The sequence below is a fragment of the Orbicella faveolata genome, unplaced genomic scaffold, assembly GCF_042242905.1.
Source record: "Orbicella faveolata isolate gen_17 unplaced genomic scaffold, um_ofav_v1 contig_13, whole genome shotgun sequence".
Taxonomy (NCBI): domain Eukaryota; kingdom Metazoa; phylum Cnidaria; class Anthozoa; order Scleractinia; family Merulinidae; genus Orbicella; species Orbicella faveolata.
Genome location: NW_028301540.1, coordinates 15568836 through 15595265, shown reverse-complemented (window position 1 = coordinate 15595265; position 26430 = coordinate 15568836). Strand labels below are relative to the sequence as shown.

The following is a 26430-nucleotide window of genomic DNA, read 5'->3' as shown; positions in this document are numbered from 1 at the left end:
ACGGATCGAAAGGGAGCAGAAATGGAAAGCAAGAGCTTGAAAACCAGCGATTCTCGAGCGGTTAAGATAAACTTTGGAACCCTGGGAGAAAGCGAATGGGAAGAAGAGTTATCGACGGCTGCCATGAGGCAATTTTGACGAGATTAGACCATTTTTGTGGAATTTACGGAGCTTTGAGTGCGGGCCGTCGGGCCAGTGGGTCGCCAGCCTTTCGTTTCTCTTTAGGGGAAGCAAGCCGCCAGAAAGTATAACTCGCCTAAATGGCTCTAAACCACCTCCAGGAACCCAGATTCATCAAAATAACGCAATGCAAACACAAGGTAAGCTATTTTATTCAAATTATTTTCTACACGTAGCATTTAGAGCAGGGGCGGGGCAGAAGACTCCTGAAATTTTTGTACTAGATCATCCAACAAAAAGTGACGTCACATCCGGTTTAAACGGTGCCGCGCAGCTCGTTTCACAAAGCGAAAAACTGGCGTTTCGATTGGGGAAGATTTTCTTCTATTTGCAAACCATCAGGTCCGTGTCCTTCCATACTGAGGATAGAAATATCTTGTAGGCACATTTCTTCGACTTTTGAAGCAAAACTGTTGGCAAAAGAGAACAGTTTAGTATTGTTTTGAAGGAAAATAACGGAGAGCCTTCTGTCATCGAATGGCGGATTTTACACATTCAAAACTGGTGTTGTTCCGACTTTTGGTTCTTATTGTTCATGATTCGGTGATAACATTAAGTGCAATAGCCCATAATGTTAACAACAACCTGGATGAAGTATTGCTGGCCGTAGTTTGCACTGTGTACAACGGGAACATATTTAACAGAAGCCGTTTTTTTCTGAAAGTGAACTCAGTTGAAGCTCTGTATACACGTGCGTGTGGTGGAAAAGACATGCTGAAGCGTATACTCAAGGTTAGTATCCTATTTCCGTATCTCTTGTTGAATACGGTTTTTCTCTGTAAGAAATAAGCAGTGTTGAGAGTTAGAGGCGAGCTTTTGGGGATATCAGATTTCCCCGAAGAGATCAACAAAGGGGTGAAGCACTCCCCCACCAAATTTTTCTGGGAGTATCCCCCCGGGTACTGTGAAGTTGTTCATAAATATATGCTGGACAGAATTCAAATTTTATGCAGTCCTCTGTATTGTCTGAACTGCAATGCTGGCCTGGGGATCAACTTCTTCGGGCAGTTCCAAAAGAGGGGGGTTGGCCTGTTTAGGGTTAGCTCTCGATGGTATGGTATATCCTTAGCCCTTACCTTTACCTCCGCTTTTGACAGGTACCCACTTCTACTGTGACCTGGGGCGGGGGGTACTCCCTTATGTGCACTATAGGGGTATGTGTGGCCCCAAAAGGTATGGTTTTTCAGTCGTTTTGGTCATAAATAGGGTATCAGTTTTGGCCATTTTGGCCTTAACTAGGATATGGGTTTTGTACTCCAGTCTTGAATTGGGCAATGTTGTTTAGAAGAAGCTACTTTTTCATCATTATTGATAAGACCATAAACAAAAGGCCTTCAAAAAGTATGTTTAAGGCAAATGTGTCAGCTACCATGGTGGTAAATAGGTTATCAAATTTTTATTCTGGTAATAAATAGGGTAGGGAGAATTGCAGATTTTGGTAGTCATAATTAGTTAATTTGACTATTTTGAGATTTTAAAGATATGTTCTATATATCAAATGAAATTGACTCAACAAGACATGCTGTGGGACCAAAGGCCGCTGGTGATTGTTTTCACAGCTTTTTTAGTTCTTCCAAAGATCTGTTTACAACACCTCATCTTCTGTTAATCTGGTGGGGATACAATGTAGCTCTGTAGCAACGGGACCTTTGTTTATTTTTTGATCAATGTTTAAATGGCATCTACCTTCCATCTTGTAAAGAAAGAATGAAAAATGGCTGTCTCATACGCATGCATCAAATAATTCACAAAGGTCAGTTGTGATTGCTCCATTGTGGGTGGGCTGAGAATTCTAGCTTGGTTTGATCTTAAAGTGATTGTGTGCCATTTATTTCCCCATGTGTTTGACTGAATTTGACCCTGCATGACTATTCAAAACCCTTATTGAATAATCAAATGTGCAATATCCCTCTTTGTTTGAGTTTCCCTCAGTCATTCAATCACAATGGGTTTTGCTGAGTTAATTTTCTCTTCTTTGTAAATTGATATTTCTGCTTTAAATTCTAAATCTAGGCATCATGTGACACTCGCCATGCCAAGAGTTGTCTCGGTTAGCCAAGCTTTATATAAAGAAAAGTTGTCCTCCCTGTCAGGGTGCCAAGGCATGACATGAGCCAAGGCTAGACAACTCACCCACCCCTGTTGTCTCGCAGGTGAGACAGGTTCATGATCCTAAATGTAAACGGTTGGTTGAATTTTCAAAGAAATAAATGAAAAGGTAGCTTGGCTAGGGTAACTCAGGAGAAGGGTTGTCTTGGGTACCCAAGACCATATAAAAGGTCCCTAGTAGGGCCATTCTACTTTATTTCCACACTCCCTCTTCCTCTGTTGACATGAGCTTTAGACAGGGCTATGAAAGAGTTATTTCTGCAGTTTTATCTTTTCTGTTAGGTGGTAAATATTGACTTATTTAGTAAGTGTGGCTGGGGGAAGAGGGTGTGGATATAAAATAGAATATTTCTAGTCAGCTCTGGACCCAAGTTGTGTGTTGTCTAACTGATTATACATTCTATACTTTTCAAAATCTTTATGGGTAGGTGTTTGAGAGGATCATCTTATATGTTCATCGCTACAGTGGAACCCCACCTTATGGCCACCCCATTCACATAGCCACCTTGTTATTATGGCCACTTGATTCTGGCTTGAACAAAGGCTCAGTCAGTCAGTCATTTTCTTATTTAAAGAACCCCTGTAACCACACAGAGGTGAAAATGAATTTGAGCTATTACCCACAAAACAAAATTCTGGATCATACATTTTAGGAGTAATATACACAATTTATAATAAGCATCAGGCATCACTTTGATAGTGAAGTCCCATAACTCTATTATTTGGAGATTGGTTATCCACTATCCCTGAAATTACCAAGGCTGATATCTCTATTATCATGTCATCAAAGCCATAATATTTTGACACCTACTGTACCAAACACAGTTTACTTAAGCAGTAACAAGAGTCTTTCTTTAGTAAACCAAAATAGTACTTGCTTTATAAAAGTATAACCCTTCCATAAGCCTTCACAAAGTAATATCAGTTGCTAACAATTTTTTTGTGGCTGATTTAAACTTTGTAATAAATCATACTGAACTGGCCCAGGTTTAATATACATTTTGTTGCATTTAGCTCACATGTTTTCAGTTAAAAGGAGAAGGTCACTCCAAAAAGCTTACTTTTTCTGTCTTCACTTATAGCAAGTGTATATTCAGCATTTCCACTCACCAAATGTTCAGCCTCTGAAGTGCCTGCTATCCTTAAGAAATTCATCTCTAAATTAAGAAGCGACTTCGGAGGCCACCATTTTGCAACTGTCTTGGCAGCCTGAGGCTGTGTTTACCAGTATGTGACTTCATTCCGTCCAACTTGAAATTGATGGGAAGGAGAAGAACCTGCAACTGACTTGGCATCTGTCACAAGGTCAGCAAAATCTATTTTTTTCCAAGCGATTATCCTCTTCACTATCTTCAATGCTATTGTTTCGGAGTTCAGAGCATGTTTAGCTCAAAATAATATGTCTCAAGAGCAGCCATAACCCAGAGTGGTACTCAAAATCTGTCGGACAGAGTGATGTCATGAAAACTTGGCCTGGGTGCTTCTTTGGAGGTGAACTTCATAAGGAAAACCTGCACTTTAGAGGCTGAAACTTCTGTGAGTGGCTAACCGTAGTGCAAGGTTTTCATTAGCGTTGACATAAAATTTATGTTTTTTGGAGTGACCTTCTCCTTTAAAATACACACATTAAGACTTAACTCAGTAGCAAAGTACCTCTTGTATGACCAGTAACAGTATACATGTATCCAAAAACAAAATATATATTATCCAAACTCAGTCATGTTAGTAGTGTTAGTGTCTAATGAGTTCCTGCGAAGAGATAATTATACAGTCATTCTAGCAACTCTCTTCAATATTCTGGGAGTCTCCCACCTACCGTTTAGATCATCCATCCCAGGCAAGTTTTGAACTATTGTCCAGATACAAGGGACCATGGACTCCTAGGGACAGTGCTTTAAAGTGTTATTATGATGAAATTTGCGGATGTCCTCCATAATATGAGCATAACAGTTTTGTTACCATGGCAACATACTGGGTTTCAACCTTCCCTGATGATTATAGGCTTTTCTGGCCACCTTTTGCTTTCCATTTTGATATTTGCCAATGGTGCCTCATCAGCATGATCTAGGAAGCAATATTAATATGCAAGGTCAAAGTCGTAGCCTCGTTTAACTTTTTTCAAGCTGAAAATCACTGAATTAGTGAAATCAGGTTAGAGGGGACTGGAAAAGAGCAAATTCCCATGGAAAAATACAGGCTGTAAATAATTTTTATAGCCATAGGTGTGTTTTCTGTAGTTCTAAGTCTAGAGTCTACCAAGTCTACCAACCTGATGTAAAATTGGGTTGACTGTATGACAACATCAGTCACGTCATTTGCATGTTTCTATTTTTCAAACCTACATATCGTTGGAACTGATGCAGATATATGCAAAAGGTAAACAGCATTTTTAATCTTTTGTGGAGTTCTATGTGATACACCTGAAAATTCTGACTCAAGGGGTAAAAATTTAAGGATAGAAGCACTTTAAAGCATTGAGTTGAATTTATGCTGTTGGTAAAATTTTACTGTAAGGCGTCGAAAGGAATTTGGAGGGGAATTTGGTGTGTTTATTGAATTGACAGACATTGGTTCTGTTGTTATTGTCATTATCTTCTGTATTTTTGAGGCAGAATGGTTGTTGGCAAAAGCAAAACTGGCAATATCCTCACTGACCTGTGTTTAGATGTTTTCAGGTTTTTGTCTCTGACAATGAAGGTCAATTTGAGTAATTACACTGTCTTTACAATAGAACATATGGATATTAATAGTATAGTTATATTTCAATATTCTCATACTAAAATTATAGTAATTGTATGGCTCAACTTCTACCTCTGGTTTAATTTGTTTAAACCAGTTTATTTTTTTAAACCAATTTAATTTTATCAAATGGGAAGGGGGAATCTGAGAGCAACAATAAATTAGACCAACAAATGTAAGGAAATTTGCAATGATTGCTTTCATGGCCTAGTGGAGATGAAGTGGACCAAAAAGTCAGAGATCTGATGTTTGAATCTAGGTCTGTCTGTACAAAGATTGTATTGTAGTATAGGAGTATTGTGGTAAGTTATCACTCATGTTGGGGGGTTGATATGGGATCCTGGCTGTACTGTTGTAGGGTAGGAATAGGGACTGAGGGGTGGGTGGTGTGCTTGTGATCCTTTTTAAAAACCACTCTAAAAGTGAAAACAAACTGATTTCAATTAAAAAAATTACAGCACAGGTAAAAATGATACATTATATCTTGTTTTTTATAGGTGGTAAATGAGCAAATACCCTCAAGAGACCTGCAAGTGTGATTTGTTTACTGATAATGGAAATCATAATAAAGATACAAAGCCACCTTGGTGTGATTTCTTCCTTGACAGTGAAGTGCAACCTAACCAAAAGTTGCATTCTGTAAGAGGTTTACAAAAATTAAATGGAAAATTAAATTACACCAGTTTGAATTAATTTTATAAGTACTCCTCTCTTCAAAATATATTTGGTATGTTGTCGTACTGGCAAGAATATAATGTAAAAATTTTATGGGAAATGTTTCCATTTAAAAAATATGCAGCTCAGACACAATAACAATAATTCTCATTTCTGTGGTGTTTTCTTTGGTGTGAAAGTGTAAAAACAGATTCTATTACCCTACATGTAAGTTGAAGAATATACTGCAGGAGCTCCTCTGAAAAAGTTTGTTGCTTTTTTTCTGTTCATTTTTTTTGTTGAACATTTATATTTCCCTGTAAGCAGTTTCTTCACAACACATTGTAAGATAATAACTAGACATAAAAAGGACGTTTTTGTCTCAGAGATAGTTTCCAAGATAAAGAAAGTGATTTTCATTTATATTTTTTATTTTCTTTGGGCAGGGACATTTTGAGAATTTCCCTAAAAATATCACAAGGTACAAAGGAAGGGGCAAAAATAAAAGTTATGTTTTCATTATCAGTTTGAGTCTCTCTATGAATCTACAAAGTATGGTTATTTTATACTGTTGTGGATAACGTTAGGCCCATTTTAATTCAAAATACAAATGGGAACTTACATTGATAATCACACAATCCCTTAAATTGCCACTGTTTTGTTTTTTGCTTTTTTCCAGAAAACAATTTGAACATCCTTGTTACACAAGGAGAAGGGGGGGGGGGGGGGGGGAAGTTTTCTACTTAGTTTTAAATGGGGAAGCTCCACCTCAAGGTCCAACCCCTTAATACTGTACCCCTTTTCTAAACCCTTAGAAAGTAGTTTTAAAATATTTTTTTGAACAATATATCAGAATCCCCTCATTCTGTCTCATGAAAGTAAATGAGAGATTATCAACAACATTTTAGAACTAGAAGAAGGGAAATCCCTAAAAGAAAGGTTTGCGTACCCTTTCATTATACACCTGAATTCAACTTGTCAGAAATCCCTTACCCTTTAATAGTTATATCTGAAGCCTGAAAACTTTTGAGCAGAGCTTCCCGATATGTCATCACTAGAGTGCTCCCACATACACAATCAAGGAACTCTTGACAAGCTGTGATGAAGCTGGCTTTAAGACTGTCTGATCAGGCAGCTTCTTCAGTTTTTGAGTACAAACTTGTTACTCTCAGTCAACTTCTAGTACGGAACCTTTTCTGGTCTGGTCTGGTCCAAGTTCACAGACACTACGAGCTAGTAATCACTTTCACAACACTAACACTAGCAATGTCAGTCACAGTCTGGTTGTTCAGTTTCACTGCACCATGTTTCATGGTCACTCATCATTGTCAGACATGCATTCATAATAGCTTGTAACATTCACCAGCCTGGCAGTGTCATTGTTGCCATTACCTGTTCCCAGACTTCCTTTTATGGCTGGGTCTTGGGAGATGATATTTCATTACTGTTTGCAAACAGTTTGTTAAGATCGCACATTGAAAGCGTGATGAATTAAAATAATTGAACTCTATGAGAGAGAATTGTCAGACTTCCTAGGGTTCTCTCATTCCCTGGAACTGAAATGTCTTGATGTAAGCTTATATAGAGAAAGCAGACTGAAAATAGAGCAAAATGTTTAAGTAACCTTTCAAAATAAGTTGCAAATATATATAATAACTAGGGATTAAAAGATAGGGAACTTGGTCTGTAAACAAGGCAATTGAAAGGAATCGAAGCAATTAAAGGTGTATGCTTGACCTCATAGGATCGGGGGGGGTGTATTGAAACTTTGTAGTGTCACTGACATTTAACACTGTTGAAACAGAAAAATAAATTACATTATAACTGGAAAAAAAAAACAAACAAACAAACAAACAAGCCCCGACATGCCCCGATTACTGCATCGCCCATAAAAATATCCTCTTGTTTATATTTAAGGGGTTCACGGCCTGCGTATGTACTTGTGAAAGGCAGCGTTTACCATAATTGAGGGATTACCAAGGGAAAAGTTAAGATATCTCGTTTAAGGTTCTTAACAAGTCGTAACATAATTTATAATGTAAGTTTGAGTCACAAGCGAGAACAAGAATTTGAGTTAGTATCGATTGGCAAGAAAGTTCCGCCCCGTTATGTCTTTACAGTGTGATCGATAAACAGCTCTCCATTACTCTCAAGTGTTTGTCAATGGTAAATTTCAAAAAATGGGCTTCTGTTAAATAGGTTCTCCCACGGGTAGAAAACTGACATTGCGCTTTTCTCTCAGTGTAATGCCTACTTAAGAGAATAGGATATTTGAATTGAGTGCAACTTACCTAGAATTCATTATTTCCACGTAAACGATGACTCCTGTGGAATTCAGCTACGAAGAAACGACGACATTTCGTAAAAACACGCCTTCAAAACAGCGTCTTTTTGAATAAATAATTGTTCTGTTCCTCGAACAAACGATATGGCGAGGAAGAAGACAAAATTTTGTTTATCATGGCCAAATAAAACGTTAGAAATATCCCGCCGATTGCGAAATATTGCTGTTTTACTTACAGGGAGAACGATTATGTCGCAGTCAAATTTTATTTTGCGGCTCAGCCCGCTTTGTTAACGGATGTGACGTCACTTTTTGTTGGATGATCCAAACACAAAAAAAGTGCCAGGCGTCGAAGAGTGTTCTCCCCCGCCCCTGCATTTAGAGTAATTTTCGAAGCATTCTCATACATTGTCTTATAAACGGCTAAAATTGTAACGCAATCGCCAACAGCATAATGTCACGTATTAATCGTATTGAACGTCTGGATAGCCTGTGGCGTGTCGAAACGTTTCGCTGCCATGAACAACGTTTGCAATTGGCGATGGCCATGGACGGGTCTTCGATCAGTACACGCTATCTTTTTATTGGCAATTTTTGTGCTGGTTGTCTTGGCTTTAACGATGAAAACACAGTTGATGGCATCTCCCAAAGTTTCCGTACAAGAGAAGGACTTTCATCCGATTCCGTATACAACGATAGCTCAATGCGAACGCGAGGAAAATGGCGAGTTTAACTGTCCCGATATTCGTCTGAAAGGACCAACCTTGCTTCGCCGATGCCAGCTAGTACTGACGAGGCTTATCAGAGTGTTTGATCTCATTGCTAAAAAGCACGGTATTAGATATTGGTTATACAGAGGAACCCTGCTCGGAGCAGTGAGGCACAACGGACATAATCCGTTTGACACCGATGTAGACATTGCCATTCCTAAAGCAGACTTCGAAAAGTTTATCAAATATGGTGCGAGTGAACTTCCCGACGACATTTTCTTGCAAACAGAAGAAACGGACCCTTATTACAAAGTCCTATTTCATAGCGGAATGCTTGGAAAATTGCGAGACAAGAAGAGTTGCTATCAGACCTGTATGAGCTGTAAACAGGCGCACGGCTTGCAGTTGGATATGTTTGTAGTCGAAAGCGACACCGACGGAAATTTCATCGAGTCGTACAGTGACTCCAAATGGTATAGACGTATCATTTACGGGCCGATTGTAAGAAAGAAAAGCGAAATCTTTCCTTTGACGGAAGTTAATTTTGACGGTTTTATTTTGCCTGCTCCACGAAAATGGAAGAAAATGTTGACGTCATTGTATGGTGATTTTATGACAGTTCCCTACGATCAACCGCCTGGACACATCATAACAGATGTGTTACGTAGCTGTGAAGAGATCAAAGAAAAAACCCTCGAGTTAAAAAGCTCCAATATCTCTATTTGATCTATAGAAAAGATACCTTGGTTACCAGAGGAATTTTTGTGTCTGCTTATGTGCAACTTAGCGTGTCTGCTAATATGCAAATTAGCAGACACAATGCAGACCTGTAAAATTCATATAGCAAAACATTTTCGTAATTCTGCAATGAATTCGTGATTTAGTCGTGAACTATACTCGGAATCTCAACAATAGGCCTGAACAAAACACCGATTCCAGACGACTTTCGGAACCAATCGAATGCAAGAAAGTGACACTTCGAGCTTAAACGACAACGCTGACGCCAAGGACGACTTGTAGTCAAAAATAAATTTATATTTTACAAGTGATATGCGCAATTGTCGAGATCTGTTCTGTACGCTAATGGCTCTGAAAATGTGCTCAGGCTAAAGTGTTTCTTGGGCTGCCAGATCCACTTGAAGCCCGCGCTATAACTTTGCAGCGGTAGATTTTGAGATGAGTCCGCTGGTCGTAAATGCGTTTTGCGTTCCATCACATTGCGGAATGCCAAAACAAAGGTAGTGCATTTAATTGTCGGGTTTTGCTTTGTTTTGCTTTTAATAAATGTTATTTTCAAGGCAATTGGCTTCAGCTGCTAGCTAAATATATTCGTTTTTCTGTTTGAAGAGGCACAGTTGTTCGTCGGTCAAAACCAAGAGGTGTTGTATGGCCAGAAGAAGATGAGGAGGAAAAAAGTAGCTTGCTTTCGCCAATTCAGTTTTTCCTGATTTGGTTTCATCATTAAAAAAGGAGACACTTAAGGAATTTTTGGTCTTAAAAAATTAATGCATTTCAGAAGCCCAGAAGAAAAAAGACATCAAGAGGAAGAAGAATTGAGAAGAAGGGAAGAGTTAAAGGAAAAAAAAAAACTTTACACGAGTCTTTCAGCCAATACCATCATGGCTATACTGACCAATCACGTTCAACAGACCAGACTTATAAGATCATCGACTGACAAACACTATTCACTTGACTCTGAACATGACTTCCGCTCAGGTTGTCGAAACGTTAGTCACCAACAACAGTTCTTTTCAGAACTACACTCACCCGGACGATCACACTATACAAACTACTGATACTCCTGGGTTCAAACCATTTACTGTGTTAAAGGAAAGAGTTGAAAGAGAAAGGCTAAAGAAATTAACCAAAAAAAAAAGAAAAGAAATTTGTGAAATTAAATTTGTCAAATGACAATAAATTTGTAAACAGCTGATCCATACAGCTGTAACTGTGGCTTATTGTGTTTTGCAAGCCTCTCCCAAAATAATCGGCCCCTTACAAGCCATTTCACCATTCATAACTCAAAGCAATCACACTTAGCCAGTACAAAACTCTGACTCTGATTTGTTGAGAAAGTGGTGGAAGTTTTTTATGCCAATCTTTATAGCTCGACGCACTTAGTGTAGCTACCCAACAAACTTTTTTAACAAGTTAGTTAGCTCTGTATCGTGCCGCAAACACCACAGCTTTGTTTACAAATGAGATCAACAGTTTTGTGCTGTTCGAGCCACTTCTTTGCCAATTTTTTGTTCTTTGCAGGCAAATTATGGAAAGTCACCCCTCTTTCTCTGTCCTTTTCGGTTCGGTTTTTACAGCCCGGGGCCGAACATGACGGCATTTTTAGCTCACAACTGAATAAACAAGACCGAATTTGGAACAGAAAAGAAGAGCTTCAGCCAGCCGCCCTTTGAGCTTCGCGCCAGTTCGGACGGAATGACGTCATGAATGTGCAGCCTGGCCTTCAAGGTACTGTTCAAAATGGCGGCCCCCAATGTCAAACGATTTACCTCTTTTTCATTGGGATCGCAGCCACTGCAGAAGCTAAGACAACGGTGAGTGACTAAACTCAATGTGAACTTTTTATTGCTGATTGAAAAAAATACGTGGTTTTTGGAGTGACCTACTCCTTTAACATTGAAAGGAGGCTGTGTTACCGGTCAAAGAAATTCTCGCTCTCTGGTTGGCTATTAAACTTGTGAAAAATGTTTGTTGGGTGGCTACACTAAGGCGCATCACACTGTAAGCAAATGAATGAAAAACTTAAGTAAATGCAAATTACTTTCCCCACTCGAGAGAACATTACTTCACTGGGAATTGTGCAACTTGTTAAGATTATTTGTGCAATATTGATTAAAATTAAAAGTGCAATTTTATTCCCACACAAAGATGTGCTATAAAGTCTCCAATGAAATCGTTTTATACACATTTGCATGTCTGTAAATTTTTCCATATTTAGCAGTGTTTTGCACCATGATACAACTGCCCCTCAGGTTTTAATAAGACGACAACATGAAACTATTTATATGCTTATTTCAACTAACACTTTCATTTAATTGTCTATTTGTTGAGATCTCTTATTTAATGCCTTATATTAAATATAATTTTAAAATAGCAGTAGCAACTGCAGTAAACAAGGAAACTAGCTTCATAGATGTACATGTAATGTAAAAATCCTACAATTAGGTTAAATAATACTGTGGTATTCTGTGGTAATTGCAGTAGTTGAAATGCTTATGTACATTTATCATTTAAAATATTTACATAATACCAATGATGAAGCACTGCATCACACTATTATACACCAGGGTGCTACTATGGTCCTGCGTAGACAACTACATTTTCTTATTTCTGTACATTGCTTACTGGCCATCAAAATAATCATGCCTTAAATGTAAATGCCAATTCTCTAAAAGCATAGTTAAATGCCAAACCAGTTAGTGGCAATTTCCCTAAATGAGAGAAATGGTTTTGATTGTGTGATACTATACCCCTAGGCCCTACATGGTGTAAGGGAAATTGGTTTTCTATACTACTGCAGTTTTCTGTTGTTACAAGATGTGTTAACATTTATGACGTACAAAAATTAAGCAAATCCATAATGGCACATACCGATGTGAATTATGTGAAAGCACTGAATGATGTGGATGGAACTTTTTGTGAAGCAGGCTAAACTAGGCTTCTTGTATATGATTTGTGATGTACTAATTTGAAGATAAATCCTCGGTAAAAGGTTTTCAGAAAAGTGTATTATAGAACCAATGTAATATTGGTCAATAGTATTGGCAAATAGTATTGTATTGTATTCTTGTGTTTTTGCCATTTCATGTTGTTGTATTGTGTGACTTACATTGCACTTGTTGATTTACATGTATGATAAAGTTATCCTCATGATCAGCTATAAATTAAGACTTAAAGTATATTGCTACTGCCTGCATCACTATAGCTACAGGAATAATTATTACAGTTTGAAACAAAACCAACATTTCTCCACATGTCAGCTGGTTACAGTTTATCTGAATCGTAGAATATTTTAGTGCAATATGCCTTAAGTCCCCATTTATTATGGAAGCTTGGCAACTTTTCGATTTTCAATATAGAAACTATTCTTCTGTTGTAATTACAATTGCATCTGATCTGTTTCTGTGTTTAGGTTTCCTGAAGTTTGTCAGAGTGGAGTTGCCTTTAAGCCACTGGCTCTTGACTACCAGTGCCAAGCGATCACATGTATTAATATTTTTGTGTAGTTGCATAAGTCCTTTCAAGACTGTTGACCTCTGGGTGTATACTTTCTGAGCGGTGTTCAGCTTCCATGCCCATGGTGTTCTTGGAAATGGCTTTCTCAGGGACATGGAAAGTTAACAGATGAAATTTTTGAAGCAATTTGGTGTTTGGAAAGTTTATAGGAAACCAGTGACCAAAGCTAGCACACCGGACCGCAAGGAAGGCCACCTCATGGCGACAGAGAGGAGTGCTGGGCATATGGGCTTTAAGCTATGCAACCTGAAAGAAGCTTATGTCAACTGTGATAATAAATTTCAGACAAACAGTGGGTTGAGCTTTTTTTTTCATTTTGATGTCAAAAATGTTACAGGCTGTTGTTTTTGTTATACTGTCTAATACTGATACAGTGTAGATTTTAGGATGGTAGGCAATCACTTTATGTGAAATTATTTCTTTTTTATGTCTTTGGTAACCTGTATTAAATTAAAATGTTTTGCAAAGCTGAGATAATGGCACACACTGGGCTAGCAGGATGAATTAAGTTCTTTTTTATCCATGCAGGCTTCACACTAGTTCATTATTTTGCTGCATTGTTGCAAAATGCACATGTAACAACTGAACATTTTCAATTTTGTTTTCCAAATAAAACATCTTTGTAGTTGTTACTCATCTGCTTAAGCGTAAAAGACTTTATGATTTTCAGACCTCCCTCTGAAAATGACTTCAGAAACTGATCCTTGTTTCTGTTAATCGATGTGGCAGTCTGATGTATGACATCATCTGCCATCTTTGTTGCTGATGCTACACTCTCTACAAATTTCTTAATGACTTGACTCCTTTTTTTCAATGTGCTAGAAGATGCAGATGAACTTCCAGTTTGTGGCTGGGAAACTGGCATTAACTTGATAGGCTTTCCTTTTGATTGGTTTGCATAGATGAGGCCTGAATTACTCTGCCCAGTCTTCTTTTTGATCAGACTCATAAATACCTGCAGGTAACATAAGCCTTAGGTTACTTACAGATATTTTCAGGGAGATACTATTATCAAGTTTTGCTAACAGAAGAATGAACTAAGTAACAGGATTATACCTGTTTATCAAATTTTTCCAAGATATCACAATTGGAATGCAGATCAACATGGCAAAAACCTAAGATACCTCTCCCATCCTTGGAAGAGGTAAATGTTTTAGGAACTCCAGAACTCATAACTAAACCACCAATGGTCAGACATTGAAAATTTTGAGTGGGAGGGGGTTTCACAGTAGAAAGGTAAACTGGAAATCTCATTAAACAAAGAAAAGAAACATCTGTGGGAGAGGTATATGCTTTTGGAATTACACATTTTTACGTCTTTGCTTTTAAACAGGTGACAAAAATTCTTAATTTGCCGGCGTGAATTTAGGATAAATGGTGACCGATTTCCGCCAGAAACAACAAGCGCTGAAGGTGCAAACTAGACAGGGTCTAAGGCCATGCTTTCCCAGGAAATGTTCTAGATTTGCAGTAACTCTCTTAAGTCCCCTTTCCTGGGTTTCTGAGTCATTCTGAAAACTCTGACTGATTTGCGTAAAACGGTGGAAACTGGTTTAAATCCGCGCCTGATTTGAATGTAAATGGTTACCAGTCACCTCACCACCAGGGAGTTTCTCCACCAACAAACATGCTGTTACTTTGTCTGACTGTGTACATAGAATGGTTAATATATGGTATGGCTAGTATCTTGGCCAGTTTGGTTTGTGGTTGCGAGAGTCCCTGATGGCGAAGTGATCAGTTGCCATGTTAATAATCCATCCAAGGCAAGGATAAGAATATTAAAGACATTTTAAAAGATGGGTTTTAGGTGTTTTTTTTTTTGTTTTTTTCAAATCATGCCAAGATATTGGTCAGAAAAAATATTTCTCACTATCCTAACTCCCTCTCAACCAACCAAAAGCTGAAAAAAAAAAAATCAAATTTCATGAACCATGCATTGTACTGGTTTAGTTATTTCTGTATTACTTCTTAGTTCTGTGCAAGTGTGGCCAAATAGTCATATGCCTAGCTTATTTGCAAACAGTTCACATTTCATTGTCACTTGAAAGGAAAATAATTTGTGTACGTCATAGACTGGTGAGTGGTGAAGTATTACATTAACGAATTGAATAAAACGTTCAGGACATTTTTGTTACAGTTTGGTGAGTTTTAAAATATGTTTTAAGGTGGCCAAACACAGTTTTCGCGCGCGCTTTTGCTGATGCAATTCAGCGCGCGCACAAGGATTGAAAAACAAACATGCCTTCAATAGAGCGATCATTTTATTTACTCAACACCCGCACTATATGCGCTATTTTTCTCCATTATTGAACGCAGTGTATTGATGCCTTTAGTCTTATATTACAAAGCCATGTTAGAAAAGGTAACGACACAAAGAACCCAGCAATTCTCAGCTTTTTCTTTGTTACTGAAAGAACCCAGTTAAATGCAGCGCATGCGCAGTTGCTCGAAAAATTGAGACCGATTGCTTTTGCAGAAACTTGCCGATTTCTAACGATCCAGTCGATAGAATTTCAAGAAATTTGGCAAAAAAATAATTCAGAAACCACGCGAATGATCTATTGCAAAAAATCTGAATTTTGACATAGGGAATTTTTAATAATACAGAACATGCAGTGAAAACGATTTACAGCGAATTACGAAAGGCGCCTATGTCAAAATTTTATTAAAACAGTGTTGACAGAAGGGATTTAATGTCAATTCATAGTGGGCAAATGATGAAAAAAATCTAACGACTGAATTTTTTTTAAATAAACAAAACAACTTTTTAAGCCTTGTTTTTAACCAGCCCCGTTGCCATGGCAACAGCACTCATCTTAGCCAAAATGTGAGAATAAATCCTTCTGTGGTTAACCTTGACTCTTGCAAAAAACAGGCGCCAAAGCATAAATAGCTTTAAAGTAATGGTGAATTAGGCAGAGGCTCTTGAAAACTGTGTTCGGCCACCTTAAGTGTGTTTATGGAGAGAAAGTTAATATGCGGACGCCCGAGGGAACACCCAACAAAACCAAAAAACCGGCTAGGGTGACAACTTCCTACTTCAGTGCAACGAAATACGTAAGGCAGTACATAATACATAAGACTGTGGGATTTTAACTGTTATTTCATAAACATTAGGTTTCTTTTATGGAACTAAAGAGCATCCAGTGATTCATAGTTTGCGATTTTCTGCAACCACTTTCAGACAACGGGGGAATCCGGTCGTTTCGCCCGAAAACTCGTTCGCCCGTAGTAAAAGTCGGTTTCAAACACCAAATATATAAACCTGTTATCGCCCATGACATATATTTTTCGTTCCATACATCCATACACCTATTACCGAGCCAAAGCGGTAGACGAGCCAATACGTACTTCTCGACATTTTTCACATCCACGGTTCCGAGCGAACGGGCTTTCGGGTGATTTAAATTAGTTCATTACGAGTTACGGGTTACCTTTTCTTGAAGTTTGCTCACTGCGGTGTTAGGATCTCGGTCAGTTTGCAGGGTAAATAGCTTTGATTGTAGACTGTCGACGTGTTGTAAGTTCTAATTCCGCGTTTTCCACCAAAAATTTGCACTCGCTTTCGCGAAACTGACGTTCCATTTCACCTATTTGCCTGTGGTAGGTTATTTCGTCTTTTTTCGACGAGAGCGTAGCCGAGTACAAAAATCTGTATGCTACTGAAGACGCTGACAACACTGTATCGTCTAGAAGTAGAATTGCTTCCGGAAAGTCACGTTTCCAACAGAAATTTCGACAAATATAGTTAGACGCGCAAATTATGTTTACATACTGGCACGATAGTCTCGAGTTACAAATATCTGCGATGCCAGCCACAGGCGGCCCAAGCTCTCAATGTTATCGGGTTTTTTTTCCTTTTTATGCGAACGTTCAGGCTAACGTGACATATGGCATGTACTATCACATAACGACCGAATTTGACCATGCGAAACATGACTCACGCCTTGCAGTATATGGAGGTGTTGTGTTACAACGGTTTGAATTTATAAAGGTTTGTATGGGAATGCAACGGCTTTGCTTGAAAAGCCAATTATTCTTATATTTTGTGAATAAAATATACTTACCCTGTTGCTGTGTTGCATTCTTTGTTGTTTGCCAGCTCCTCGGGCCGATCTAACGCGATTTCGGCGAGCTATCGTTCTGTGGGTTTCCACTACTAAAAGAAAGACAAGGCCGGACACCGATTTCCGGAGTGCCCGCCGCTCGAAGCGAATAAATCCACTGAAAATAACCCTGCCGGCTCAATTCCTCCGTAGAATCGAAGAAGAAATGTTGAAGTTCCATGTCAGTTCACTCGCTACGCGATTCCGTCCACAACGCCTTCGCAACGATACATTTATTTCGAGATTGCTTCGCTCGCAAACTCGAAAACAGCCGCGTCACAAAAGTTAGGACACTTTCGCGGTGTTGGGTAACTATAATTAGCCCGACCGGGGGTAGTCAGCAACGATTTGTCAACGGTCAAACCAAAATGCTCCCCGGGTACCCTCGTGCTTTAGTTGTCAAACCCATAGAGGGAGTGCCTGGTTACCCGGGGAGCATTTTGGTTTGACCGTTGACAAATCGTTGCTGACTACCCCCGGTCGGGCTAATTATAGTTACCCAACACCGCGAAAGTGTCCTAACTTTTGTGACGCGGCTGTTTTCGAGTTTGCGAGCGAAGCAATCTCGAAATAAATGTATCGTTGCGAAGGCGTTGTGGACGGAATCGCGTAGCGAGTGAACTGACATGGAACTTCAACATTTCTTCTTCGATTCTACGGAGGAATTGAGCCGGCAGGGTTATTTTCAGTGGATTTATTCGCTTCGAGCGGCGGGCACTCCGGAAATCGGTGTCCGGCCTTGTCTTTCTTTTAGTAGTGGAAACCCACAGAACGATAGCTCACCGAAATCGCGTTAGATCGGCCCGAGGAGCTGGCAAACAACAAAGAATACAACACCGCAACAAGGTAAGTATATTTTATTCACAAAATATAAGAATAATTGGCTTTTCAAGCAAAGCCGTTGCATTCCCATACAAACCTTTATAAATTCAAACCGTTGTAACACAACACCTCCATATGCTGCAAGGCGGGAGTCATGTTTCGCGTGGTCAAATTCGGTCGTTATGTAATAGTGCATGCCATATGTCACGTTAGCCTCAACGTTCGCATAAAAAGGAAAAAAAAAAAAGGATAACATTGAGAACTTGGGCCGCCTGTGTGCCAGCATATCTGAAAATATCCAACAGCACGACCTCCGGTAAACATAGCAGCAACCATATTGGGGTTGTTTTGGTTTCGGTGATATTTTTACGGCAAGCCTCCGGTCCTGTTGAGCTAGGGTTATTCTGTTGACAAATGCCTTTCCTCGAGATTGGGCTTTTACAAAATATTTTTCTTTCTCTTTGTCGCAACTTCGTTGCCATCTCGTCAAATTTCTCCGACAAGAGGCACACAAACACGCATCATTGCACGATGTTTCCACATTAAAACATTTTTTCACGTCTTCCACAATATTCTCAACAATGCTATACCAGCGCGACGACGATTTGCAACAACAGACGTGACAATTTTTTGGGGAAGCCATTGACAATTGAACATTTCGAGGGCTTTATCATTCTCGTCCCCAGTGCTACTCGTCTTAAAATGTCGTTGACGAGTAGCACCCAAAAATTCGAATTTTTTCATTGGCTGACAAAAAATGAATGCGCAGCAGAAGTGAAAATTACAAAGCTCTACGCATTCCATTTTACTTCCGGCCCGAATGGCGGCACCTTCGCTCAGTTGACACAGGCGCGCTTTACGAAAAAAAAGCAAAACAAATGGTGACCATTCCCGATCGATCCGAAGGAATCGTAAAAGTTTCCACGTAACCAAAGAAGTACATCGCCTGCAACGATGTAATTCTCGATCGTAATCATCGTCCTTTGTTGTAGCAGCGGAGAAGGTGGGAAGAAACGTTTAAAACTCTGAGAATCAACCAGCTAATACAACAATTACTTTGTCGCTGACCATACCCCAAGAAATCATAAAATTAAATTCGAACCGGCAGTGGGTTTCAAAAAACGTTTTTCTTCCTTTATGGAAAGCTCAAAAGGAAACTTAGAGCCTGGTGAAAAGACGAAGAAATATCACTGTTGCTGAGCAAATGTGGCACTAGAAATCCGAAGGTGAGTTTTCTCTCTCTGAAAGATCAAGCAGATCAGATTCTAGCAGTCCAAAATGTATTGAATGATATTAAATTGCCCAAATGAGTCGAAGGTCCGTGTTATAATACTCTGCTATGTACTTGGATGATGTAGCAAATGGTCTGAACATGAAATTTGGTTTGTTTCTTCCACAGATTGTTATGTATGTATCTGTTACTACGTGTACCTGTTAAGAAGCTTCTGCTGTTATAGATATATATAATATCTGTTTTTTAGCTCCCCTCTCATTAATTATCGAGACCTCCCCTATAGTCTACCCCCCAAAAAAACACGAACAAAACTTTTGTGGTCAGGCAAGAGTTTAGTTTGCTTTAGAGCCTCCACCCAAATTTATTTTCTTTTAATAATTTACTTGTGGAAATGATGAGTAAAGGAAAATAACCATAGATAACCATAGTTGAAATTTGAGGCCCTTTCCTCTCTCCCCACTTTAGTTAGGAAGCAACTGCAATTAGCAAAACTTTATTCTTTCACAATAACATTAATCAGTAAATAACAATAATTTATCATCAATGCAAATAACTGTGAACAAATATGGAGGCAATAATTATTATTTATATAACTGATGAACGAATCATCAGACTAGTGGGTTTCCAAATGTAATGTGGAAACTCTACTAAAAACAAATCAAACATTATAGGTGTACAGAGTTACATTAATATCCCCATAAGAAAAATATCATAATCTTTTGGTTAGCCTTTGAAAGATTATTTATTTCCTGCCATTATTTACTATTCTTTGTTAATTTTCAGACCATAATAGTGCGACATAAATTCTTCGAAGGATAACAATATATGGATAATTCAAATAGGAATGTTGCTCTTGCAGTTCAATAAATAATATTCTCCGACCACGTGACCAAAAGAAACGGAGGCTCTGGGGACGAGAATGGGGCTTTATTTTCTTTATTGAACTTCCCGCCACGAGCTGGAATGCGCACGCATATCTTTTTTAAATTTAGCTCTGACAGGTGAAAGTAGTTGCCCGCCTGAAACGCTCGTGAATGACACCCGAATAACAGCGTTCAATTCCAAACGGAAATACGAAAAATTAGCCGTCGTCGTTCGCGTTCCTAAGACTACGCGGAGCTTCGTCATTTCAAGTTGTTGGTTTCCAAAGGACGGCAAAGAAATATACAAATATTTATAACCCCATCTATTGTTTTGCTCATTGAACCTTTTGTTTGGTGACGTTCTCGTTGCCGTCGTCGTCGTGGTTTGCTTACAACACGCGCGATGAAAGGCAAGCCCCAACTCAAATGCAAATTGATTCGACTTTGGGTGCTGTCGTTTTCTGGGTAGGTTGGAAAACATGGATTCCAGCAAATTGGAAACGGAACCGAAATACTCGTAATATCCGGAGTACCTGGAATGACCGAAAAATAAAACATGTTAAGTTCAATTTACTTCATACGCATCACTACCGGTGTTCTGTTACTGCAGAACTTCAAGGCTGGCTGGCTTCAGGTTGGCTCGTCTAATTATACAGCTGAATTAACTCAGCCTACTTTCAGATTTCAAGCTGCCTTGATTCAGCGTTATGTCAATTTTACCTAGGAGGATGCAATATTGTTCTTCCCTGATATAAGTAAAGTACTCATAACTTTGTAATTTGATTCACATCGAAGATTTACCGCAAAGCTGCGCAGAATAAACGTGTGAAGTTCAAGTTGACTCACATGACGCTTTTAAAGGAACAATTTGGAAAATTCCACACGAATCTTACAGTTTTTAAACACGATCTAGCTTGTAAATCGTTTTAATTTTTTTTATAGTTGTTTTTATGTTTTAACGTATTATTTCTGCAATAAATAGTGCTCTTCTTTGTAGATACCTTTTAGATAGTCTCTTAGAGAGCTTTTTAATTTTTCGACACGACCACATCAACGTTGCTGTAAAATGTTTTATCGTGTATAAATAGATGCTTTACTTACTTACTTGCCATATTTCCAGTTGTTACAGATCCGACAGTACTTTGCAACCCGTGATAAATTCCTTTCCCAAAGCGAGTGAGTTGCTCCGAGCTAATTGCGGAGTCGAGTTCATTTCCTAGAGTCAAGTACACAAGTTTCCAGTTAGGCCCCTCGACGCCCGTTTTCCCCATTTAGAGTTCAGAGCGACAAAACCCGATGTCCCAGTGTAACAGTAATAAGCCAAATTCTAAGTCGAGTGGCATCCCAGACAAGAGGCCGGAGAAACTTCATATAGTGAGAGGTCTATAGACTCTTGGCGACTCAAATTGTAAGCATAGGTAACAGTGTCTAACCGCACGTCCCAGTCGTCAGTGTGTTGAGAGACCACTGATACTAAAAGCATTTCTTGCAGTGTGCGGTTTTGACGTTCGACTCGACCGTCTCCGCTAGTGTGATAGCGTCTTTGTAATTCCCATGACATCGCAAAGTTAGCTTGTTGATCTGAGTGGAGATCCACAGAAGAGCCGAAACGAAAAAATGTCATGCATATGATCCTGTTCACAAGAAGGGGGGCCACCGTGCTTGCGTTCTGGTCTTTGATGGCCATAGCTTCGCACTATTTGTTTAAGTGATCCATTGCGACTAGAATATGACGATTTCCTCGGGTAGTTTCTGGAGAAGGGCCCATAAAATCCATTGCCCAGAAGGAGAATGGTTCACCAACGTCGGTGCTACGCTGGGGAGCTTTATCTACGTTTGGTGAATCTTTGTCTTACGCGCATAAGGAACATGTGCTTATGTAGGACTCCGCACAATCGCACATGCTGAGCCAATAAAAGCGCGCACGAATTCTATGTATGGTGCTAGTAACGCCTAAGTGGCCCTCAAAAAGTGCTGTCATGAACTCCTTTTAGAATCTCTTGCACTAAGGATTCTGAAACAACCACAGCTGATCGGAATAGGACTATCTTTCTTATCAGATCGAACTAAAAGGTCGTAGCGTACCCCTTAGGACCCACGCACTGAATGCTGGTCTGTTTTTTGCCCATTTGAAGGCAATCAACCTGCTAATGGGTGGGTTCTGTCTCTGATCTTTCTTTTAGATCCATTCGTTGCCCGCTGGAGGAAACTAGAAGTGCGAAGCGCGATCAGTGGGAAGGGAAGGGAACCGTCCCTCCCTCTTCCCTTCCCTCCGATCGACCCTTCCAGTTTTCCGGCCCCTCTCCCTCCCCTTTGAACGCCTGCCAAGCAGGCTAAGACAATAAGGTTCTTGAACGTTTGAAAGGCCTGTTCACACGAGGTATCTTTTTTAGTTAAGTCAGACAACGGAGCAGCTACAGCTGTAAACCCAGCAACAAATCTTCGGTAACATCCAGCTAATCCAACAAAACTTCTAACATCCTTATAGCTGATTTAGGTGGTGACAATCTCCCTTTCGATGGATTTGGGGAACGCTATCTGCCGAGATCACATGCCCTAAGTATGCAAGTTTTGGCGTGTACTTTGAAATTTTTACACGCAGGTTCTGCTCTCGAAAACGTGCATGCAAATTGCTTCAACCTTTCATCTTATTGGGGTGGTGTCTTCATCTGTGTCTTCTTGCGTTGTGGAACGAGGCGTTTTGTACTGAGGTGAGTGATGAGTTTTTTGAAAGGTGTTGTCTCGATATGCCACAAGTTTCGAAGTACTTGTCATTCTGGTCAATTAGTTGAAAAAAAATTGCTTTCAAGTTGTCGATCGATGTACTCAGCGCCAACAGGATCGCCAAACTCCACATGATTTTGCGAGTGACAGATGCGCTCGTACATTATTTACATTAGGCCATCTTCGCTCCTAAAGGGGAGCATAGGGCGTCAACCATGGATCTCCACCTAACTCTATTACTGGCAGTTCGCTTTGCCTCTATCCACATGAACTTATTCTTGGCGAGCTCAGCTATAACACGTCGCCTCCAGGATTGCTTTGGGCGACCTCTTCTTCTAGACCCCGGAGGGTTCCACTCGAGAGCGCAACGGGTGATATTATTCTCGGGCGTATGCCCGATCCATTTCCATTTTCTTCTCATAATACTTTCTTCTATACGCATTTGTTGTGTCCTTTCCCATAGTTCTTCATTTGAAATGACCTCTGGCCAGCGAATGTTCAGGATCTTCCTTAAACACTTGTTGATAAAGGTTTGCAATTTCTTGGTCAGTAGTTTCGTCGATCTCCATGTTTCCGAACCATACAGAAGGGCAGACTTCAAGTTTGTATTGAAAATCCTGAGTTTCGTTTGCAATCTGATACATTTTTCCTTCCACACAGGCATAAGCATTGAGAATGTCGATTGCGCTTTCCTGATCCTGGCTGTTATGTCCTCATCAGTTCCACCAGTTTCACTAATGATGCTTCCCAAATACGTGAACTCAGACACTCTTTCAACACCTTCCCCGTGGAGTTCCAACGATTCTTGTTGCCTCACGCCAATTCGCATCTCCTTTGTCTTCTGGATGTTGATTTTGAGTCCAATCTGCCCACCAGTCTCTTGTAATCTTTCTCTCTTCTCTTTCATATCAACTAGTCGGTGTGTTAGTAAACAAAGGTCGTCAGCATAGTCCAAGTCTTCTAGGCGTTGGGACAGTGTCCATTGGCGTCCCAAACGTTTACGCTCATATGCATTCTTCGACACCCAATCAAGTACCATGAGGAATAGCAACGGCGAACAAAGGCACCCCTGTCTCACACCGGTCTTGACCTCGATGGGGTTGGTCATAGTTCCATCATGAAGCACTTGACAAGTAAAGCCTTGATACTGAACCTTGAGCATATTGATGATTTTGTCGGGTATGCCATAATGACGAAGAATCCTCCACATAGCCTCCCTATCCAAAGAATCGAAGGCTTTCTCAAAATCCACGAATAGCAAGTACAGGCGGGATGACCACTCGATTGATTGTTCTACAATAATCCTCAAAGTGGCAATTTGATCGGTACAGGAGCGATCCTTCCTAAATCCCGCCTGCTCATCTCTCAGGACTTCATCAACCGCCACCCTCATTCGGTTCAATATGACCCGGGTTAAGACTTTGCTGGGTATCGAGAGCAACATTATTCCCCTCCAGTTACCGCACCGACTAAGGTCCCCTTTCTTTGTCAGCTTTACTAGAAGACCTCTCTTCCAGTCATCTGGAATCTCTTCTTTCTCCCATGCGAAATTTAAAATTCTATGCAGTGCCTTCACAGTACAAGGACCTCCCTCCTTCAATGCTTCAGGAGGGATGTTATCTACCCCTGGAGCTTTGGCATTCTTTAGTTGAGTGAGGGCTGATCTTATTTCTCCTTTGGAGATAGGTCCTGTGCCGATGTTCAGGGGAACATCTGCAGGCAGAGGATCTGGTAATTGGCTTGGGGCTGGTCTGTTCAATACGGATTCAAAATGCCTCTTCCATCGCTGGAGCTTATCTTCCATTTTCGTCAAGAGAGTTTCATCTTCACTTCTAATTGGGCGATTCTGATTGCATCTTATCCCGCTAAGTTTTCGTGTTGTCATATATAGTATTCTTAGATCATCATTGTTCTTAGCCGCGTCTTCTGCTTCTCGTGCAATGCTCTCAATTAAATCCCTATTATCTCTTCGGCAAGATTTCTTAACCTCTCTATTCTTTTCATTGTAGTATCTGATTGCTTTACGTTTCCCTTGTCTCGTATCTGCTTGGCCTTTCGTCTTTCTTCAACCTTCCTGTATGTCTCGTCAGACAGCCACTCCTTCCGAGTCCTTTTCATACGTCCGAGAACACTCCCACATGTATCAACAATTACCTTCTTGGTTTTCTCCCATTGTGCATTTATGTCAGTATCTTGGGGCCGTTCATCTTCATCCCCGCTTGGATTTCTTTCTTTTTCTTCTTCTTCCTCTTGAAGGAATAGGGATTCAAACCGGTTTTGCAACTCAATTTGAAAGGCCTGTTTTGTGTCAGGGTCTCTAGATTTCATGACATCAAATTTCCATCTTGTATTTACGAACGGCTTTCTTGCAGCCAGCTTGATCTTCAGAGAGGTCACCACAAGGTGATGGTCAGAACCAATAGTAGCTCCCCTTTTTACGCGCACATCCTGCAGTGAAGTTCTCTATCACTGACTTATAAGAATATGATCGATTTGGTTTTCAGTCACTCCATCTGGGGATATCCAGGTCGCTTTATGTACCCTCTTACGGGGAAAGAGAGTTCCACCAATACTTAGCGCCTTCAATGCACAAAAATCCACCAACTCTTCGCCATTTTCATTCACATCTCCAAGTCCTTCCTTTCCCATAATCCTCTCAATGCTGATATTATTCCGTCCAACCTTTGCATTAAAGTCGCCCATTACGATGAGGATATCTCTATTCGGAGCCTTATCGACCACAGCCTGCAGTTTGTTGTAAAATTCCTCTTTCTCATATGGCTCAGCGCTGTTCGTGGGAGCATAGCACTGTATGATTGTGATCTTTTGAATTTTAGCGTTAATTCTGGCTGTAATAATGCGATCATCAATCGGTTCCCATTCCATCAAGCACTTTTTCACGTGACCTGATAACACGATACCGACCCCTCTCTCATGGACATCATCTTTGTTCCCTTTCCCCGAGTATATGAAAAGCTCTACTGTTGCCAACTCAGTTTCCCCGAATTTGTTCCACCTAGCTTCGCTGACTCCCAAGATTTCCAGTCTATAACGTCTCATCTCTGCGGCCAGGTGAGCTACCTTTCCGGACTCGTATAGAGTTCGCACATTCCATTGTCCTATCCAGGTTCTGAATTTCGGAGAGAACAGCTTCATCCGCAGGCTTCGCTTCATTCTCGTTCTCACCTTATGGTCATAATTCGGTTTTAACGATCTCTGCTCGATCTCTACTGGTAGTAGAGACCAGGCAAAGTTTCGGTTTCAGTAACCCAGTGAATCCACCACGTAGGGCGTTAGCCTTCGTAGCTTCACCAGAGCTCCGTTAGCCGCCCCTTTTCAGGGTTCCAGTCAAGCCTTTACGGTTACCGTAGCGGCCCTGAGGAATGAGGCTTCCCCACCGTATTTCACCCTGACTGGCGCTCCCCTACTTTAGGACGTTGCCCAGGGTGTACGACAGGGACGTGGAGCTGGACTTTACAACCCGACAGATGCGCTCGGAAGGACACAAATGAGCTCCATTTGGAGAAAGAAAATCCCTTCGGGAATTAAAGTCATTAAATGAACCCCGTTTGGGCAAAGAAAACACCGTAAATTATCCAGGACTTATTGAGCACCTTTTGAGAACTACAAAGCCCTCTGAAGGATTAAATGAGCCCTGTTTAGGACATTTATTTAGCAGAAACTCTGCCACTTTTGAAGTGAAAACACAAATCTTTGGCCAAACATCTGCGAAAGCTATGGCGATTTTATG

At 40.1% G+C, this 26430-nt stretch overlaps 1 protein-coding gene and 2 long non-coding RNA genes across 5 annotated transcripts; 1 reads left to right on the top strand and 2 right to left on the bottom strand.

Moving 5' to 3' along the window:
- Positions 1–316: 316 nt before the first annotated feature.
- LOC149115276 (uncharacterized) lies at positions 317–5054 on the bottom strand. The gene is made up of 2 exons (XR_016206016.1): positions 4106–5054; positions 317–590 (listed from the first exon to the last, which is right to left on the bottom strand). It is a non-coding gene; the product is annotated as an uncharacterized LOC149115276 (long non-coding RNA).
- Positions 586–6207, top strand: LOC149115275 (uncharacterized). Of its 3 annotated transcripts, XR_016206014.1 has the most exons (4): positions 586–912; positions 2194–2333; positions 3372–3594; positions 5526–6207. It is a non-coding gene; the product is annotated as an uncharacterized LOC149115275 (long non-coding RNA). The 3 variants fall into 3 exon arrangements; XR_016206015.1 differs by lacking the exon at positions 3372–3594; XR_016206013.1 differs by lacking the exons at positions 2194–2333; positions 3372–3594.
- An 18422-nt stretch (positions 6208–24629) lies between these two features.
- Positions 24630–25853, bottom strand: LOC149115274 (protein CFDP2-like). The gene is made up of 2 exons (XM_089285657.1): positions 25221–25853; positions 24630–25127 (listed from the first exon to the last, which is right to left on the bottom strand). The coding sequence occupies exons 1-2, from the start codon at positions 25851–25853 to the stop codon at positions 24630–24632; spliced, it is 1131 nt and encodes a 376-aa protein (XP_089141783.1).
- Between the last annotated feature and the right edge of the window lie 577 nt (positions 25854–26430).

Excerpts from the sequence above, each read along its gene's own strand:
- LOC149115274 (XM_089285657.1), bottom strand. The coding sequence starts at position 25,853 with ATGAAGCGAAGCCTGCGGATGAAGCTGTTCTCTCCGAAATTCAGAACC. Across the intron at positions 25,128-25,220 it reads CTCTCTTTCCCCGTAAGAGG|GATGTGCGCGTAAAAAGGGG; the intron begins GTACATAAAGCG and ends ACTTCACTGCAG.